The sequence below is a fragment of the Leptidea sinapis genome, chromosome 6, assembly GCF_905404315.1.
Source record: "Leptidea sinapis chromosome 6, ilLepSina1.1, whole genome shotgun sequence".
NCBI classification, from domain to species: domain Eukaryota; kingdom Metazoa; phylum Arthropoda; class Insecta; order Lepidoptera; family Pieridae; genus Leptidea; species Leptidea sinapis.
Genome location: NC_066270.1, coordinates 5,686,660 through 5,704,646, shown reverse-complemented (window position 1 = coordinate 5,704,646; position 17,987 = coordinate 5,686,660). Strand labels below are relative to the sequence as shown.

At 40.0% G+C, this 17,987-nt stretch overlaps 1 protein-coding gene across 1 annotated transcript in view; it reads left to right on the top strand.

Moving 5' to 3' along the window:
- The window catches only part of LOC126965184 (kinesin-like protein Klp98A), a 62,699-nt gene that overhangs the window by 16,842 nt on the left and 27,870 nt on the right, over nt 1-17,987 (top strand). Inside the window, exons 5-13 of the mRNA XM_050808626.1 lie at nt 5,125-5,364; nt 6,865-7,040; nt 7,571-7,695; nt 8,016-8,128; nt 9,211-9,381; nt 10,033-10,276; nt 10,681-10,866; nt 11,357-11,531; nt 12,587-12,743. Coding sequence (XP_050664583.1) covers nt 5,125-5,364; nt 6,865-7,040; nt 7,571-7,695; nt 8,016-8,128; nt 9,211-9,381; nt 10,033-10,276; nt 10,681-10,866; nt 11,357-11,531; nt 12,587-12,743 — 1,587 coding nt within the window. The remainder of the gene's footprint in view (nt 1-5,124; nt 5,365-6,864; nt 7,041-7,570; nt 7,696-8,015; nt 8,129-9,210; nt 9,382-10,032; nt 10,277-10,680; nt 10,867-11,356; nt 11,532-12,586; nt 12,744-17,987) is intronic.

The window sequence follows — 17,987 nt, the reverse complement described above, 5'->3', positions numbered from 1 at the left end:
CTTAGTTACATCTTTTTTAGGGTTCCGTAGCCAAATGATAAAAACGGAACCCTTATAGATTCGTCATGTCTGTCTGTCCGTGCGTATGTCACAGCCACTTTTTGCCGAAATTATAATAACTATACTGTTGAAACTTGGTAAGTAGAAGTATTCTGTAACCGCAAGATTTTCACACAAAAATAGAAAAAAAAGACAATAAATTTTGGGGGTTCCCCATACTTAGAACTGAAACTCCGAAAATTGGTTTGAACGAGATCTAGTAAGTAGTTATTTTTTAATACGTCATAAATCGTAGTATCAATAACTTAATTTAAAAAAATACACTATTATTAAAACTTCGATCAAAGTTACAACGAACTACAAGAACTTTTATATTATGTTACTTGCTGCTACGGAACCCTTCATGGGCGAGTCCGACACGCACTTGGCCGCTTTTTTTCGCAGCTGTTCATTACACATTGATAAATTAGCAACGCATACTACGGTCTTACCGGAAGACGTTGTGTTAGGAAGCCCTTCATGTGAGAGATCTCCGGAATACGTTGGATGAGGGTAGCGCGGGAATGATCGTCATGGCGATCTTTGGGAGAAGCCTTTATCCAGCAGTGTATGTCTTTCGGTTGAAATGGTGATGATGATGACTACGATCTACTCGTACTTTTTGGGGACCAAATCAGGGCTGATGTGCGAGAATAAGTCAGGCGCTATTTTCACACTATTCGAATTGTAACGAAAGTTAGGAAACTGATTGGGATGGATATTTTCTGTGTCAGACTGTTTTCATTTTGTTTATCAATAATTTTGCAGCCTACTTAGTACTAAAAAAAACAAAAATATCAAAAGAGCAATACCGAGAGACACAGATAAAGTTGATATTGATATTATTTGAAGATTTGTTTCATCTAGGATGAAAAACCAAAGATAAAAGAGTCGAGAATGATTGTATAGTAAAATAGCCAATTATAGTTCCTCTTAGTAAATTATGGTGGTAAAAATAATAAGATGACTTTGAAAATAATAACTTTACTCTTGTCTCGTTTTTGGCCAGCATTCTGCTAACATTGAAATGACGTCAGCGTGTCAATATAAATAGTGAACACTATGTTTGTTATCGCCGTTTCATGAACCGACCATGAATGCCCTGTTGTCGTGCCGCTGGCTGTGTTTCTAATCGTATAGTTTACGAGATATGACATACGGGCAATCGCGAACTCTCAAGACAGGTTGTAAATACCTACTATATTTTGTCTATAACAAGTAAAATCAAATCAAAATCACTTTATTCACGAAGTTCACGGAAATGACACTTATGAATGTCAAAAAAATATTTTTCTTATTGAGTCTACCGCTACTTCGCAAAGGGTTGAGCTAATGCGAAGAAGTAGCAAGAAACTCATTGCCACTCTTTTATGTCAATATTTACATTTCCATCGATTTTCATCATGAAAATTATGAAATATACTCAAACGTCAAATAGTCAATGCCTTACACGATTAAGATAAAAAATTAAATGTAAATTAATACAAAAGTTATTGAGTACAGTAGCTGCATCATCCACACACACCTTAAATAAATAAAGGTATTCTGTGAGGATTTTATAAGCGATTATAAATAATAAAAATATATATGTATATATATTATAACTTTTAAGAATCCAATACTGAAGCCAAAGATATGATATCACATCTTTGGCTTCAGTATGGTAACTCCATGCTTACTGCCCTCAGCAACTGGCAGTGATTCCCTTGGTGTTGCATGAAAATGCCGGGAACGCCATCAAGCATACCAGACTTTATATAATATGCACTTCATTATAGCGTTTCTCCTTCTATGCCATCAAATAATCGGGATGTAGAGGAAAATAAACAGTACGGTTTCCAATTACATGGCGCAAAACGCCCTTAATGGTATTAGTCCAAGATCCAGGGTCTTTTTTTGTAGTTGATAAGTGTCAAGCTAGTTTTTCATGAGTAGCTTTATTTTGATGAGTCGACCAACTTTTTCTCTAACAATTTTTGATTGTGGTAGCGAATAGGGGATGAATATCTCGATTTGATGATTGTCATAAATTTACGATTAACTGGTTTATGTTAAATCGCAATATAATTATATGGATTATTCGAAAAATATTTAGTACCTATATCAGAATATGTAGGTATGTGCTATGTATTTGCACACAATAGTTTGCTTTAAATTGTCAGATATGATACACAATATACATTTGAACGTTTTACGTTTTGAAAACAAGGTAGCCATGAAAAATTCGCCTGCCACTGATCAACTCCAAAAACAGACTCTGGATCCTTGACTATATTGGTATCTTAAGAAATTGGAATTCAGAGAGAACTATCTACATTTTGAAAATTGGGTGCTATTTATGAAATAATTGTATATTAAATTAATCTTTTATTAGAATTATTGACAAAACAAGCAGCTGGCCTAATTGATCCTTAGCGGAACACCTATATATACAACATATTTGTAATAAAGTATTAAAATGCATTTGGATTTATGCGTAAGGATATTTTATTTCTCGTAAAATAGAAATAAAATAGGACCTACTGTTCGGAGGTCCTTATAATAGGAATATGGACACAAACATAAATTTGAACTTAATTCATCTAAAGATCGTCACGACGTCAGTTTTAATTTTTAAGGACACTGAGATAAATTAAATATGTATCGATCTAGAAACCTGAATGACGCGTAGACGGATTCCAGTTTAATATAATTGACGATAAAACAGCAATGCAGATTTAATGTCATATAATGAATGTCTTTTATTTTCGTCTGGGTAAACCTATCTTCGGTAAATGATGCGAGTGTTTGCTTATGTATGATGTTGCTCGTACATTTTGGATAGCATAAGTGAAGATATTGCTTAATTTATTTGATACATTGCCGATATTACTTACAAAGTCTTAGCGCTTGATTAACAAATCGAGCAATGGAATAAAATCCTTTCATTCTTCACTTAATTTTGTGAGGTCTTTTGTCGTCACCCTTTTTTAATCTCGTCGAGGGCGCGTCTTGGAATCTATTTTGTTAGTATACGAAGACAAATGAGTATGCACGCCACATAAGTGATGAGATAGATCGTATATAAATCCACAGTAGCCAGTAGCGATGGCCTACAATATGTTGTGATTATTATCTGACCAATCACGATGCGTTGTGATCACTACCTGACCAATGAGCACCTTGTACCCTGTGCCCGCTGACCTCTGTTAGTTGTGAGAATTGTTTGCGTTCCGAATATCCTATATATTAGGAATCTAATGGGTTATATGGTCGTGTACTGATGTTTAAACACTGTGTGACGGGCTTTGCGATCGGGATCCGATTAGTTGCTCAACCCTCATGGTGAAGCAAATGTATGCACGTATAGTTTAAAAAAGGATGTTTCTCTTTTATAAAAAAAAATTACGTGCAACATGCTACTGAAAATTTTTCGTCGTCATTTTGAAACTCGTGATGATCATAAGATCTCTCATCATCATTTCGCATTACGACTCAAACGTCTTCATTGGCCCCAAGATTGCTTGCCAAATAGTATTCCACTCAACTAGACCCATTCTCATCATCGAACATTAAATAAGGAAAATCAATTATTATTGATATAGACGCATATCATTAATTAATTCGACGTCTAGTAAATTGGCAGAAACCACGTCGTTTGCGTTACGAAAAGCAATTGATGTTAATCTCTGCATTAATGCATAGGTAATTATTTGACATTCTACCTACATGATAATCATGTTTTCTCAAACAGTATAAGGCACTTGTTTCTCCGCCGGCATTAAAGCGACTAACTATCAACTATTTTCTGGCTCATGAAATAAACAACGGATATAGATCCCGTGTGAAGACACACAAACACACACATAACATTTATAGCACCTTTTAGGTCACAACGTGGCATTAAACATCGTATTAATTATAATAGGACACGAAATTGTACCGAAGGATCTTTTGATCTTGGTAATACTATTATGCGTAGAGCGCTTCTTGGTAACAATAAAGCGATTTATTGAAATAGTTTCTGTCTGTCCGTTTGTTTTTTAGAGCGCTAAAATCTAGCAATCCCCGAAATAATAAATTTAACGCCATGACATCGCGAGCCGAACGTAAGACGATCCAAGCCAAGCACGACTCTACTGACGAGTGGCAGTGCGGACATAGATTAACATACAGAAATGACGAAATATTGATGCTGTCTGTTGCAGAATGATGGAGGTTTTATATTTTAGGAAATGATTTAAAAAAGGCGTTGATTGATTAATATAATAATTTTAATCAAACAAGAGCGTATGTAAGTTGCTGAATTATTACAGTAAAAAAAAAACAAGTTTTAGGGTAGGTAGCGGACGTAGATAGTGCTATTTGACTTACGTAGGAGTTTTTGCAGCAGCACTGTCCCTTTCGTTATATTTCTTGCTAAGTGCAGAAAATCAATGGATCGTTTTCTTCGTCTCCCATTATCCGATTGTAATAAACCCTCAACAAATATACATTTTATAATATATGAACTTAGAACTTTTTATGATCCGTCGTTAGTAAAATGTAAAAATGGAACCCTTATTGTAAATACATTTCGGTTTGTTTTGTTATGTCTGTATGTTTATTATTAATATGTGTACAAATAATTGATATCGTCAATGTAGCAATAATAGGTATATAATCAATATTAAATTATTTTTTATTAACTCCAATCTATACTTTTAAGTATCATTGGTCCAGAGTCGAAGTTTTTTCCTCTGTAATCGTTGCATAATTTTGTCATCTGACATTATAAAAGTTATCGGAGATAATTATCTCCAGTCTGTTTCCTCTAATTGGCGGTCAGTAAGGTCATAAACTTTGAATACATTATTTAAGTCAATTTAATTTATGTAGGTAGATAAATATTATACTGTGTTTGTGCTAATTCTGTCTATATGTTATGTATTTTATTAAACAAACAATCGTTGCAACCTTTTTTTGTGTATCTCGTAATCAATCGGCTCTGATAGTTTAAATGAATCGTCTTCGCCTCTAGAAAGTTTTAACACCGAGAAGAGCTTGTTTTTGCAGATCCTACTCTTTTATTTATGGTTAATTTAAATTTGGTTTTCTTACCTCCAGGAATCTCAGGGTCTCATACCACGGATCTGCAGGCAGCTTTTCTCCCGGGTGATGGCCGGCAAGGAGTCGGGTGCCTCGTACCGCACTGAGGTCAGCTACCTGGAGATCTACAACGAGAGGGTCAAGGACCTGCTGTCCACCGATGCGGGCCACTCTCTGAGGGTCAGAGAACATCCCAAGCTGGGACCCTATGTCCAAGATTTATCCAAACATTTGGTCTCTGATTATGATGATATACAGGTAAAGAGGTATTTTATTAAGTGTGTGAACTTTATAACAAGGCGAAAATGTCCTTATGGCGATTAATTACCGCCATCCTTGGTTTGAACGCTATAAGATCGTTTTTTTGTTGGGAGTAAAAAATGGAACTCAGCTCACTTGACACCAAAAGGCATAAGCATCACAGTAGCATCCTTCAGTAAAATGACTTATGGCGTAGCATGCTGCAATAGGACCCCAATGATATCCCACTTCCGTCACCCTGAGACTTAAAGGTGACCGTCATGTGCCTGTTATAATATTTGTCTGTATTTGGCGAGGGACTACGCAACTGGAGAAGTAACTTATATTAGTTGTCATCCTGTTTGGAGAATCCTATAAACTAAACGGATACCATATAGAAGTATAATCACTGGTTAGGGTCACTGTAGACTAAACAAGCATACGAAAGTACTCATCGAATCTCCCAGATGTAGATTCTGACGCGAAAACGATGAAAGAAAACGTTGTCACACAACATTATGAACACTTAAAAGAGCAAGGCGGACATCCAATCTAAAAAGGAACTTAGTTTTATTAAAGTATTCCAATAGTCTTTTCAACTTCCTATTGGTCTATGAGAGATGTTGTAATGCTGTAGCAAGAATGGACTAAGGATTCAATATAATCAAAAAAAAGGTCCGCAGAATTTGCAGTTTCCGAGGGCACAACTTATTTTAGCCCAAACAAGGTCAAAAAGCCTATAAATCGCCCAGGCAATATAACCATATAAAGCTCTTACTGCAAACTGCATTTGATGTAATTTTTTTGTGATCATTCTACAATAATCCATACCGGTATACAAAAGGGCCGCGCTTATTCTTGGATTCATTCAGTAACTGAGCGACAAAATGAGCAGTCGGGACTATACCTATAGCATGAGATACTCGTGTGTTATTTGCTGATCAGTATTAATGTTATTGATATATCATACTCAGGAGTATATCACTGACTGCAACCGACCTGTAATTAAGTATTTGCAGTATTATATTGGTGTTTGCGAAACCCCGTATTACTGACAGCTAACAGTATTTTGTCGCACGATTTAACAAATTTAGCGCTTTTTCCACCGGGTGACTCCAATTGATTTCTGTGTCAAAATTGTTTCTCGGCCATTTCTGGACCAATTTAAAAAAATATTGAAAAAATTTAAGAAAGCTTTCGTAATTTTCTAGGTTATTGTCGAGACATTATTTTGAATTTCGACTTGATTCAATTATTTTAATTAAAAACAAACATGATTTACAAATTATTATAAATTAGCACGCGCTATTTATTGAAAAATTGAGTCGATTGATCAAATCTTGTTTGGTTAATTTTGTTTTGTTTTTGTACACAGACTTATTTTACCTCGCTTCGCCCAAATATACGCCGCAGCGAAGCGTTATAGTCGTTATAGCCTTAGCTTCTGGGTCTTAACCCAGAAGCCTAAACTGGTCTTAAATTTTTACCGAACCTAACTACGTTGCCCTTCACTAACAGGAGTGCATGCACCGCGGGAACCTGCAGCGCACGACGGCCTCGACGCAGATGAACGACGTGTCGTCTCGCTCGCACGCCATCTTCACGATCACCTTCGTGCAGGCCAGCTATCTGCGCCACAACAACATGCCGAGCGAGACAGTCTCCAAGGTGCATCTCGTGGATCTCGCTGGAAGGTTAGTACAATATGAAATAGGTGCGGAGATCTATGACCAAGATAATTATACTTACGAATGTCAAAGTTACACAATTCATCATTTACCGTGGTGGTTTGGAAGAGATGAGCTTTAATCAAATAAGGTAAGAAACTTATAGCCACTCTTTAAAATCTAAATTAACAGGTCCAAAATTTTTATTTATTACAACAAAAAGCATAGGGCATTTAAGCCTTAAGGTTAGTTTACCTCCCAAATGATCGAATTATCTTGTGATTCTCTTGTGATCGGCGGCTTTCTTGTGATTACTTTGTATCAGTTATATTTCTTTTTGACTGTACTTATCTTGATTATTACTTGGCTTACGTGGCTACTCGAACTGTTGGCTCAGTTGGTTAGAGCACCGGCACGGAACGCCGGAGATGGTGGGTTCGAGTCCCGCATCGTTCATAAAATTTTGTTTTTCAAATTTTATTTGTGTATTAATACTAGAAGTGAGGTTATCACTTTAAAAACATAACATAATGTATTTTTATATTTAATGTACCCAGTGAACGTGCAGATGCAACAGGAGCTACGGGACAGAGGCTGGTGGAAGGAGCTCACATTAACAAGTCACTGGTTACTCTTGGCTCAGTTATATCAGCCTTGGCAGAATCCAGTCAGCCTGTGGAAGGTGAGCGATTCGTACTCTGCTTTTGATACAGTGTGTATGAATTTGGACAACAATGATACCTCTATTTTAGTAGAACATAATGGTTTCATTCATATTATTGTCGTTTACATTGATCTAATATTTATTAACTATTAGTGATGACTCACTTATGGAAGGTTTTATTATTTTCATACAGGTGTTCCCCAAGGTTCAATATTAGTCTGTATTGTATTGAGTCTTTCTTTGTTTATTATTTGTCTATAATTTTCTGTCATTCTAATGTAGTGTTTCGTTTTATATTATCGATAACTAATCGTATGTATGAAATTTTATCTCTACAGTTCGATCGCCAAAGACTAAAAAGAATGTTTTCATACCGTACCGAGACTCCGTCCTGACTTGGTTGTTGAAAGACTCGTTGGGTGGAAACTCTAAAACTATAATGATTGCTGCGGTAAGTAACATGTTATAATTATGTACTTTAACAATAGTCAGATAGTCAGAAGGAAGAATAGGGATCAAAACCACCACTCTTGTGCTGTTTTATTTAAAAAAAAATTGCTATAACAAATATATATAGTTAAATAACTCCTGAACCACAAAGATTTATTGCTTTTGCTTAAAATATTGCGTGTGTGTTGAACACGGTAATTATATTTAAAGGACTACCTTAAAAATATGCTGTTTATTTTCTGTGTAGTATCTCTATAATCACCGGTCTATAATTTGATAATATTTTTTATCTACACCCATGCTTTAAATCCTCTATTAAAGATTCTAAAGACGTTAGCTTATTGGCAACATTAAAACACCCAATGTCCTAATAACCATTACATCATCCAAATGAGTGATGTAATGTTGTACTGAATTTCATAACAACACTCCTTTGTTTTTTTTTTCAATCCCTTTAGGCGCAAAGAGTTTCAACAGACAGCCAAAAGTAGGTTATTCGAATCCCCGCCATTTTCCTTCGATAGTATTTTTATTGTTTGTTTACGAAAATTAGCTATTCAAGTTATGACAGCACACCGCCAGATATTTTAAGCGCTGCAATAATACTTAGTTTATTTGTATATAATCAGTAATGGATGATATTATAATAATAATAATAACAATAATAATATTTACACACTTTTTACACAAATTATCTTGCCCCAAGTTAATATGCCTGTGTTATGGGTTACAAGACAACGATATATTTAATACAATATACTTACTTAAACATACATAAATTCATATAAACATACATAAATACATTTAAACATCCATGACTCGTAAACAAACATCCATATTCATCATATAAATGCTTGCACCTTGATATTAGTTTACTACTAGGACTAGCTGTTTTAATGTTGGCAGTAAGCTGTTTCAGAATATTTAGAGGATTGATATTTTGGGTGTAGATAAAGTCTTGTATGCAATTGTTGATAATTAGGTATTAAAACACTCATGTGATACTATTATTACCCACATTCGTGTTTTAATACCCCTTATTACACAACAGTTGCATAAATAACTATTACATACTTTGTAAAGATATCGCCAGCGGATTGTAATTACGGCGAGACACTGTCGACGCTGCGGTACGCGAACCGCGCTAAGAACATCATCAACAAGCCCACAATCAACGAGGACCCCAACGTCAAGCTCATCAGAGAGCTGCGCGAGGAGATCGAGAAACTTCGTGGGCAAATCACACAGAATATTGTGAGTTGATTAATAAATATAAATATTTAAACGAGCAATTCTTGTATATAAATATATTTTAATCTTTAAATATATAATCTGAATCTCGGAAACGGCTCCAAGGATTTTAATGAAAATAAGTATACGGGTAAATTTAGTTCGGGGGCGAGAAATTATCTAGCTAGCTTTCAATTTTAAAAAATGTGTTTTATCCGTGTTTTAATGAGAAACATTAGAATGCAAAGGTAAATATCGCCACTATATACAAGACTGTAATAGCTCAGATGGGACTTTGGGTGATCCGGAATCAGGTGACCCCGGTTCGAATCCGATGTCCTATTCGTTTTTTTTGTTTTTGTTCAAGTTTTGTACCTTTTTAAAAATCCGAACAAGGCTCGGTAGTCCAGGTACTTTATATCTAATTTAGAAAATATTCCTTTTCCGAGATTGTATTCGAAAGCGTTTTTGAATATGAAGTGAATTTATAAAGTCGCTTTCGGGTTTGCAAAGAATAAAAAAAGAGATCAGCTTAAGCGGCTTGCTTTACTTATTTAAAAAAAAAATAATTAAATATCCATATTTTTTTGTTTTTTTTTTAAATAAGTGGCTTAGGGTAGGCTGGATAGTGTGTGGTTTAAAAGAACATTCTTAAATTTCCTACATATGTTTTAGGTTCCTGTTGAGACAGAGGCTGGAGTGCTTGCTACCCTCCAGCGCAAGGAGGCGCAAGAGAAAGTTTTAACAGAAAAATGGACAGAAAAGTGGCGGGAAACCCAGCAAATACTACAAGAGCAGAAAGCGCTCGGTCTTCGGAAGAGCGGTCTCGGTGTCGTGCTGGACTCAGACATGCCGCATCTAGTCGGCATTGATGACAATCTTCTGTCCACTGGGGTCACCCTGTATCATTTGAAGGCAAGTTAATATAATCAGGACTTAATAAACAAGGAAATTAGAGTGTTGCGCTTGATTCCCTGTGTTATCTGATCTCTTTGATATTGATATGAATCTCTATGGGCGTGTCACATATTTCAAAGTTAATATTAGCAGTATGTTATATATCTTGGAACCTCCATTTGATCCCCACAGACTACAACAGCTGTTTACTCAAAATGTTACGTGGGGCTGCTGAAAACCAGTGTTGTGTTGGTGTCTTCAATGACTGTCAGCTCCTGTTAGCAGGGAATCACGCGCCGCACAGATCATTATTTTTTTTGTTTATATTTTAATAAATTTTGTTACATTTCATTGTAATTCATTACTTTAAGATTTATGCGTTATGTGTTTACTAATAAAGTATTTCTATTCTATTCTATTAGGAAGGAGAGACGGTGATAGGCAGCGAGGAGTACTCCCCGACGCCGGACATAGTACTGAGCGGCGCTGGTGTACTCCCTCTGCACTGCACCGTGTCACTGCACGAGGGCGTGGCCACCATACGGCCGGCGTCTGGTGCACAGTGCTGGCTCAATACAGTTCTTCTGGACAAGCCCGCTAAGCTTAGCCAGGGTGAGAGATCCGATCAGTTTTCTTGGATACAGTATATAATTTTTAATTATTCATCCATAATACACTCCTATGTGCATCAAAATTTATTTAGTAACTACAGGTTCCTCGTCATTGCCGAAATCTAAGAGGATACACCATCAAGTCAAAAAAATAATAATAATAAGTACAGGTTTTAATTTATTTTTGTTAAATCAATCAAATTATGCCACTACAGGAACAAATTTAAAAAAGCAAATATTACGCTTTTTTTTAATAATCAAGCACATGGGTCTTCTCTTATTCACATATTTTCGAATTGAGCTATATAGTAATCCACCATTACAAAAATCTGCCATGTAATGGGCTACGTATAAGAATAAGAAGCTCATATAAAAGCGATGATGTCTGCAAAAAAAGTCCATAATCGGTGTCATTACTTTGAAGAAGATTTTATCTTGCAGTGATTTCCATTAAATAATTAGAATATATAAATTTCAAAAATGTTTGTCAGGTTGTATACTTCTGCTGGGCCGCACGAACATGTTCCGCTACAACGACCCGGCGGAGGCGGCCAAGCTTCGTGCAGAGGGCAGCACCTCCAACATCAACCTGTCGCGTCTCTCGCTGCTGTCGTGGTCCACCACAGACCTCGCGGCCAGCACGGAAAACCTCAACAACACTATATCGTAAGTATCTGTGGTCGTATAGCGGTCACAACTTTGCCTTTTCTGCCCTCAAACCACTGACTTGTATAAATACCACTAGACATATGTTTGATAGCAAATTTTTTGTACCTATTTGTAGCGCCACTCGCGAGCGTCCAGAGAACTAATTTTGACGTATAATGCAAATGGCTGCGGAGGAACGTACAATACTCTGAAGTATTTTTGCATTTTGTATTAATTTCGTTCATTTGCCGTGTTATTTATACTTATAGAATCAACATAATAAAGCACATATTTTTTTTTTGTAAATAGTTTCCTACCATCTATCGATGTTTGCTGAGGTTGTCATCACTAGTTTTAGTACCGCAGACTCTCGCTACATGGCCAACAGTGCCAAAATGGCGTATATCAAACATTAGTATGTTGGCACTATTGGTGTTTCGATTGAAGAGACTCGTTACAAGATGGCGAGAGCAGTTACGATTCTGTTTTGAATTTTGTACTTTCTCCACTACTGCGCCGCACTATATTGTATTAGGCAAGATGTATTACTAATTGTTAAGTTATTAAGCCGCGTCCTTTGCGCCATGTTTTCTTGTTTGTTAACACTAAAACATGTTTTATAAACAGTTAGGGGCGTGGCTTAACAGTTTTGTTAAATAAAACATTATGCTACCGCGAGAAATGGATAACATCACCCGCGTTCGCCTGCGGGGAGGGAAATTAACGCATAATTTGTTAGCGGTCACTGAATGAAGACGTACCTATCATTAGAAGCTGATAATAATTCTATTTGGTTTGTTTGAGATGGAGCGGAATAAAGAAAATACTTTGTTTGACCGGTTCTTTGGGATGTTACATTGGTAGGTCATAAAAATAAATACAAAAAGCTGGATGCACTTTTGAATTCGGATCTCATTTTCGAAATGAAACAAAAACATAAGCGGACGGACTGTTTTGCTAACATGTTTTTTTAAACATGTTTTGTTAAAAAATTTGGTGCAGCAATCCCGCTTTTAGAGGAACATCTTGATCGTTTCGTTACGTCTAATAATTAAACTATGTGTTATGCTTAGTGATCTGGACAGCGAGATCCGCTGCGAACGGATATCGGCACAGCGGGCTGAACTGGAGCGGGAGAGGCAGGAGTTCCTGCTGCAGCAGCAAGAGAAGCAGCGCCGGTGGCACGCCGAACGTGAGGAGCTGCTCAAGGCTCAGAAGCAGCTGGATGAGGTGATATTTTTTTCGGAATAGAAGTACAAGCGAGCTCATGGATCACGAGACGGTGATAAGGATCACAATCGTCCATGCTCTCTTGCAGCACCAGAATAATCATTTGTGCTCCTTTGCACAGGAAGCCGGCTAGATTATGGGTACCACAACGGCGCCTATTTCTGCCGTGAAGCAGTAATGTGTAAACATTATCGTGTTTTGGTCTGAAGGGCGCCGTAGCTAGTGAAATTACTGGGCAAATGAGACTTGACATCATATCTTACGTCTCAAGGTGACGAGCGCATTTGTAGTGCCGCCCAGAATTTTTGGGTTTTTCAAGAATCCTGAGCGGCACTGCATTGTAATGGGTAGGGCGTATCAATAAGCTGAACGTCGTGCTCGTCTCGTCCCTTATTTTAATAAACAAAAAAAATTAAGAGATCGCTGCCAACATCTTAGGCTAGGGTTACTATGGATGCGAGTTCTGACTAAAATTTGTTCTGACGACTACGTCCGAAATCCTCGTCAGAACAAGGCTGCAACACTGTGCGCGTTTTCTGTTATTCTGATAGTCAGTTCGTTTCTGCCGTCCAGCGAAGATGGACGATATTGATGAATTTGATTTGACATCGATAAAGAAGGTCTTAATTCCGTTGATATTCCCGAGGTGGACTTTGAGTCCCTACACAATGTGCCAGTTTCACGGAGATATAATCACTACGGAAGAAGCGCGAATGAGACTAGAGAAACTTTGAAAAATTATTTTGTTAGTCTAGCAGGTGAAATTCAGTTTCAATACAACCTACTGTAATAAACTGTCCTGCCCTGTACTTTTCCCGGGGCGTAAAAAGAATAGGGGAGCCCCAGGCCCATGGGTGTCGTAAGAGGCGACTAAGGGCTTTTTAGAAGTGGGGGAGTCACGCTGCCGTCTTTTGACGTCAGCACAATCGGGCCAGACTCGTCCGGGTTAATTACCACACTCGCATAGAATACCGGCGTGAAGTAGAGGCCTAGTGCCGCTATGTTTCGCATAGGTTAGTGTCGAGGACCGGTGGCCATTCCCATCCACCCGAATATGACAGCGGAAATAAAAAAGATTTTACCCCAGGAGGGTACCGGCTCTACCAGAGTTGGAGAATCCCTCCCCGGGCACTCTAGCTCGGGCTGCCCTTCGTATTCTGGGGAGGGCACAGAACCGCGCATGACCAAGGACAAACGAGGCAGTATCACCACGGCACCCCGCTCCACTCTCAACGTGGACTTTTGCAATATCAGGGGAATTCACTCCAATTTAAACGCCGTCCACCACCACCTTGAGACGGCGCAGCCGGCCTTGTGTTTCCTTACTGAGACGCATATCTCGACCTAGCGATACGTCATATTTAACGTACCCCGGGTACAAAATTGAGTACAATTTTTTGCCTCATGCCGGGGTATGTGTGTACGTTAGGAAGGATATCTGCTGTCGCCGTCTCGGCAATTTTGAGGGTAGGGACCTGTCCACTATCTGGCTCCGCGTAGATTTAGAGGACCGCGTCCGCATCTATGCGTGTGTCTACAGGTCCCATAGTGGTAACGCAGAAACCGATCATCTCATGGGATGCGTTCAAGCGGCAATTGACGACGTACTTGCACAGATCCCCTCCGCTGAAATCGTAGTCTTGGGTGATTTCAACGGGCACAATGCCGAATGGCTTGGATCACGTACCACAGACTACGCAGGGCGATCTGTGCATAATTTTGCATTGGCGTATGGTCTGTCCCAATTGGTTGAGTCGCCAACGCGGCTCCCGGATGTGGATAGCCACATGCCGTCCTTATTGGATCTTCTGCTGACTACACATCCCGATGGTTACCAGGTCTTTGTCGACGCCCCTCTCGGAACGTCCGACCATTGCCTGGTCAGGAGTGTAGTGCCTCTCCGACGCCAACGTCGCAGACCACCAGCGACCCGCCGCGTTTGGCACTACAAATCAGCAGATTGGGATAGGATGCGTTCCTTTTTTGCATCCTACCCTTGGGGCAGGGTTTGTTTCCCTTCGGATGATCCTAGTGCCTGCGCCGTTGCAGTAGCCGATGTGATCCTACAGGGTATGGATATTTTTATACCAATACCTCTGTAGTACCCATCGGTGGCAGATCACAGCCCTGGTTCGATGCGTCAGTTAAAGCAGCATCTGACTGCAAAAAACAGGCGTATCGAACTTGGGTTGCGGCGCTGAGCACAAAGGATCCAAACTGCACAGTTCTTAAGAGGAAATACAACCGTGCCTCCAGATTTTTTAAGCGGCAAATCGCTCGTGCAAAGTTAAAACACGTCGTCAAAATCGGCGAGCAGCTTTCCAGTTACCCGACCGGAACACGCAAGTTCTGGTCGTTGTCGAAAGCTGCTCTTGGTAACTTCAGCCAGCCGTCCATGCCGCCGTTGCACATGAGGAATAACACCCTGGCCCATACGGCAAAAGAGAAAGCCGATCTCTTGTGCACTCTTTTCGCCTCCAACTCGACTCTTGGCGACAACGGAAAAACACCGCCGACCATCCCGCGGTGTCAGAGCTCTATGCCTGAAGTACAGTTCAGACAGAAAACTGTTAGGCGAGCTCTGTTTTCGTTGGACGTCAGGAAGTCGAGCGGGCCGGATGGCATTTCTCCAATCGTGCTTAGGACGTGTGCCCCTGAGTTGACGCCGGCGCTAACGCGTTTATTCCGGCACTTTTATTCTAAAGGCGTAGTCCCTGACTCATGGAAGTCTGCCCTTGTCCATCCGATCCAAAAAAAAGGAGACAGTTCGGATCCGGCAAACTACAGGCCAATTGCTATTACCTCCCTGCTCTCTAAAATCATGGAGAGCATAATTAGCCGTCAGCTCTTGGTATACCTAGAGGGTCACCAGTTGATCAACGACCGACAATACGGGTTTCGCCATGGTCGGTCGGCAGGTGATCTTCTGGTATACCTGACACATAGTTGGGCTGCGGCTATTGAAAGCAAAGGGGAAGGCCTGGCAGTTATAGCGAAGGCCTTTGATCGTGTATGGCACAAGGCGCTCCTCTCCAAACTTCCATCATTTGGGCTTCCCGAGAGCTTGTGCAAGTGGACCTCCAGCTTCCTCTCTGGGCGTAGCATACTGGTCGTTGCCGACGGATATTGCTCGAACCCGAAGCCTGTGAATTCTGGAGTGCCCCAAGGCTGTGTGCTGTCTCCCACGCTGTTTCTTCTGCATATCAATGATATGTTGGACACCTCCAACATTCATTGCTATGCAGACGACAGCACTGGTGATGCCATATACACGGGCCATGCAGGTCTCTCTCGGGAAATCGTCGACCAGTGCCGGGAGAAACTTGTGTCTTCTATCGAGTCCTCTCTTGAAAAGGTCGCGGTCGAAATTGAACCTTGTCCAATTTAACCCCCAGAAGACTCAAGTTTGCGCGTTTACCACTAAAAAAACCCCATTTGTCGTATCACCGCTCTTCGACAACACTTCCCTCAAAGCCTCGCCTAGTATAGGAATACTGGGTCTCGAAATCTCGAGCGATTGCCAATTTCGTGGTCATCTGGAAGGGAAAGCCTAATTGGCTTCAAAGAAACTGGGCGTCATTAATAGAGCACGGCAATACTTCAAGCCGGCCCACATACTAGCGCTCTACAAAGCGCAGGTCCGGCCACACATGGAGTATTGCTGTTATCTCTGGTCTGGCGCACCCCAGTATCAGCTCGATCCATTTGACCGCGTGCAACGCAGAGCAGCTCGAATTGTCGGGGACCCAGTGCTCTGTGAACGGCTGGATCACTTGGCGTTGCGTAGAGACGTCGCTTCATTGTGTGTCTTCTACCGCATTTATCACGGGGAGTGTTCCGAAGAGCTGTTTAACCTGATTCCTGCCGCCGAATTCCACCTTCGCACGACTCGCCACAAGTTAGGATATCATCCTCACCATCTGGATGTGTGGCGGTCCTCCACAGTGTGGTTTTCAAGGAGCTTTCTTCCACGTACTACAAAGCTGTGGAATGAGCTTCCTTGTGCGGTGTTTCAGGGACGATACGACATGGGTACCTTCAAAAAAAGCGCGTACACCTTCCTTAACGGCCGGCAACGCTCCTGCGATTCCTCTGGTGTTGCAAGAGATTGTGGGCGGCGGTGATCACTTAACAACAGGTGACCCGTACGCTCGTTTGTCCTCCTATTCCATAAAAAAAAAATGTAAACCCAACATCAAAATAAAAAATTGTACTTACTGCTAGTGTTGAGTTCTGGACAAATTTCTCCCACTTTTGCCGAGAAATATCTCTATGTTGTGATAATTTTTGTCTCTCATATCGCTCAAACATCTGTTCTCGTACACGAGACTGATCAATTTATCGTTATCCATGGTGGAAACCAATTTACTCGAAATTCACAGACGCAGGTCGTGCGAAAAAATCAAACTCGTTTGAACGCTCGAGTGGTTCTGACGACGTCGTGCATATTCTGACGCGTTCGTCGTTGTCAGTGTAAATCATATCCATAGTAACCCTAGCCTTAGGTGAGTGTACAACACTCGCTTTTTTTAAAGATGAAACAAAGCCATATTATGAATTTCATTCATCAGGTCGAGCTGATACTAGGGCTCGCTAGAATGGAGTTGAGAAGAAATACTGTACGTAATATGGTTTTCTCTTGTAGATGAATGCAGATTTGGTAATCGCTCGAGATTTCGAGACATATTATTGTGATACTAAGTGAGGAATAAAAAGGAGCACCTTCTTCAACCTTGATGTACTCAATAATGAGTAAAGGTCTCTTCCATTTTAGACCATTTTGTGCGGTCCTGAGTCTTCTGCATCCAGTTCTTCCCAGCCGCTCGCACACAAATCGTCCTCATCGTCGTCATGTTGCTGGTTGTCTTCCAACATTCCTGAACCCCTTTCGTGGTTTTCACTCCCAACAACTTTTTGCCCCATCTTCCATCGGACCTACGAAAACTATGGGCCGACCACTTCCACTTCCTAGAGGCTATGGTATTTGAAATGTCAGTTAGTCCTGTTCTCTTGCGGATTTCGGTGTTTCGGACGTCATCGCATAGAGATATCCCCAACATAGATCTTTCCATAGCCCTCGTTTGTGCCTGAACAACCTGAAAAGTAGCATAGGAGTCGTCAAACAACCTCGGACGATAGCGTTGTCGAACAATGTGATATGTTAGGTTTTTAGTAGTTAACGCGCAAACGTAAGTGTGGTTTACAAAAGATTGTAGTTACAGATAGTATTAAGCTCTGTTCAAG